Source organism: Carassius carassius, chromosome 7 (assembly GCF_963082965.1).
Source record: "Carassius carassius chromosome 7, fCarCar2.1, whole genome shotgun sequence".
NCBI lineage: Eukaryota > Metazoa > Chordata > Actinopteri > Cypriniformes > Cyprinidae > Carassius > Carassius carassius.
The window spans coordinates 36132055-36135330 of record NC_081761.1 but is presented as its reverse complement, the minus strand read 5'-3'; the positions used below and the strand labels follow the sequence as shown (position 1 = coordinate 36135330).

The window sequence follows — 3276 nt, the reverse complement described above, 5'->3', positions numbered from 1 at the left end:
GTTGGGTTTTTATTTATCTTTTTGCATGTAGTAGACATGCAGATGACTGCAACTGATTCTTTCTCCTCTTTTGCTAAAAGCAATTTGGCGACTAGCTGTTTGGTGTAGTGATTGCTTCACATTAATAAACGTTTTATTTAATGTCTTTTAAGGTTTCTAATAAAGAGAAGGAAAGGGTTGTCTTCAGAATGCACAAGCTCAATGAAGTGGGAATGCTGCAGCCCGCCGGAGTCACTGTGTACGAGTACAACGCTCCAGGTGTGTGATGTTACAGTCACCAACAAAAGTTTATCTGGAGAATTAGAAAACAATCACCTAAAAGAACTCAGTTCCACTGAAATATAAAGTAAAGACACCGATAAAAAGTTAACAGCGGAGCTCTTTCCTTATGCATATGGCAACACTTATTAAAGCACACAGTTCCATATGATTGCCCATTTTGGCACATTACTGCTGACATATTCAATCTAACCTGCATATTTTGACAGATAAGCGTTGTGTGAAGTTCTACCATCCTTATAAAAAAGATGGATCGCTGAACAGACTCTGTCATGAGGAACTTTGCCAGTGTGCGGAAGGTTTGTACTCTTTAAATGCAAGATTAACATACAGCATGCTTAAAAATATATAATTTCATAAACTCTCCATGAGAAATAAATAGAGACAAAGCGTAATAGATGAATGACATATCCTGACAGAGAACTGCAGTTTGCAAAAGAGTGAACGCATTGATGAGGAGAAACGTGAGGATAAGGCCTGTGAACGTGAAGTGGAATATGGTAAACATCCTAATGGCTTTCTGTGTGTGTTTGAGTAAATTGCTGTAGAAATGTTAGATCATGTCTTGTACCATAGCCGTCCCTCTCAGGACTGTCTTATTTTCCTAACGAAGACCCAGTATGGGTCAGTTTTTGCCAGTAGAGCTGTTATGTACAGTAGATGATCATGTCACACAATTTTCTTGTAGTTTATAAAACCAGTGTGTTGGGCATGGACTTCTCATTGCATGCAGACATCTATAACATGACAGTTGAGCAAGTGCTGAAGGAAGGTATGGGTTGCCATTTTCTACGACTCTGGATCGTGACAGCTCCATTGCACTGGCTTTATCTTCAACCGTTTGTATTTGTGTTTGTTTTCAGGCTCTGATCCAGGTGTAGAGGGGAATGTGAGATCATTTTTGGCTCATCCTTCCTGTAGAGATTTTCTGAAATTTGAAAAAGGCAAAACATACCTGATCATGGGCCAAACCAAAACCCTTCCAAGGATTGGCGGAAAGTATGACATTGAATTTGGTTAATGTGGAAATTGGCTGATCTTGTAGTTGGTGCATTTTAAGTAGAAATCTTAATATATATCTGTTGTATGGATGTTTGTAATGAAAAACATTCCCACTTTTCTCAATCATCTTAGGTTGAGGTACCAGTTGGGTGAGGACACCTGGATTGAATACTGGCCAACAAACAAGGAGGGCCAGACTCCAAAACATCGAGCAAAATATATTGGCATCACCTCACTTGCCAACAAGCTCAGCCAATTTGGATGCTCCACTTAAAGTGTTTTACTGATCTAACTTTGCTTTTAATTCTAGTAAATTGTCAGAATTATTAACAGTTGCAGGTTTTTATGTTTTAAAGTTCATGCTAAGTTCGCTTATGAGTCAAATGGAATATAAACCACTTGAAGCCATTTGTCAAATAAAATTTGCAAACATAAACAAGTCTTTATTCTTAAATCTTCACAGTCACTTTTTTAAAAGATTCAATTCCAGGTTTATAAACTTCCGTGCTGAATGTGGAATTTGCCAATTTCTTTTAAGATTTATTGATTTATTTTATTTTATGATTACTTAGTAAAGAAATACCAAACCAATACCAATGAAAATGTCAATTCAGAGAGATACCTCTTAGGATCACTTAATATGCATCTGAGAGCAAAATGTTTTCTGCTTTCATTTTATTGATTTTTAAAGACGTTAAAGTTCTTTCATTTATTATTTAATTTTGCAGTGTAGTTACTAAATATTTACATGGTTTTATCTAAAACTCACATGGATTTGTTTTTGATCACTAGATTACATTTTGATATCTTCAAAGTTCAATTTTTCTGAATGTATTTTTCTCAGGAGGTCCCTTGATGCACATGCACTCTGTGAATTCCTTGTTGAATGGGGCTAAACTAACCTTCTACTCCTCGTAGTGTTACTTAATGCAACCGGAGACATCTAACAGTTGGCTTAATCATGTTTTGCACCATCACAAGCAGTTTTATGGTAATGAGATCTTACTAACCATTAACATGGGTTTCATTTGTTTAACTGTTTCTTTGTTTAACAGACTGAAACTCAAACATAGTTTTAATAAAATAATATAAAGACTTTACAAAATAAGACTCTTTTGTCACACAACCATCAAGAATCATTGTATGAATCTTGACAATGGTGACATGCTCTATGCTGCAGTCTATTCTGGCTGCATCATACAAAACTCATCCATGGCTCCCAGAATGCACTGCAGCATGAAGAATGTCAGCATTGTTGTGATTCATACACAGATTCTTGATCTCTGTGTGTATCTGAGCATTTAGTAATGTAAAAATATTTTATGAATCCTTATACAGTATTTATAAATCTTAATTGATGTTAGTTTCAACATTTATTTACACATTATTCAAATTGAGAGATTAGCTTGTTAACATTAGTTAATGCTCTGTGAACTAGCATGAACTAACAATGAATAACTATTTTAAATAACTAACGTGAACAAGATGAATAAATACAGTAATAAATGTATTGATTATTGTTTATGTTCATTAATATATTAACTAGCATTAACTAATGGACCATTATTCTAAGGTGTTACCCAAGTTATTAGTCATTATTTTTGTAAATGTCACTCAGAAAAAAAATGTCCTCAGGGCTTAAAGGGTTAATTGCTATATGTTTTAATAAAATTATCATTTGACAGTAATAACCATAGCATTTTTGTTTTAATATCATACTTGATCCTTGTGTATCTGCTTTATTGCTGTTTGGAAAGATTTCCTCCAGTCCAGCAGGACGCAGCAGAGAGCAGGTTTATCAGACTGAAGTGATCAGAGAGGAAGACAAACATCAGACCCATGCATCTATCATGAGACATGTGCTGTCCATGTAAATCTCATGCCAAATTGACTCCCTGCTTGCAATATGAAACAGTCTCAGCTTTAAAATTCTGTATATCTTACTGCGAAATTAAAACCGTGAGAGACCTGATCAAGAGTTAAAAGAACACAGTT

At 35.0% G+C, this 3276-nt stretch overlaps 1 protein-coding gene across 1 annotated transcript in view; it reads left to right on the top strand.

The window, feature by feature from the left end:
• Positions 1 to 1720, top strand: part of LOC132144099 (complement C3-like) — a 20861-nt gene extending 19141 nt beyond the window's left edge. The window contains exons 36-41 of the mRNA XM_059554842.1: positions 153 to 258; positions 489 to 578; positions 699 to 779; positions 968 to 1051; positions 1143 to 1278; positions 1414 to 1720. Coding sequence (XP_059410825.1) covers positions 153 to 258; positions 489 to 578; positions 699 to 779; positions 968 to 1051; positions 1143 to 1278; positions 1414 to 1555 — 639 coding nt within the window. The 3' untranslated portion in view covers positions 1556 to 1720. The remainder of the gene's footprint in view (positions 1 to 152; positions 259 to 488; positions 579 to 698; positions 780 to 967; positions 1052 to 1142; positions 1279 to 1413) is intronic.
• The last annotated feature ends 1556 nt before the right edge of the window (positions 1721 to 3276 follow it).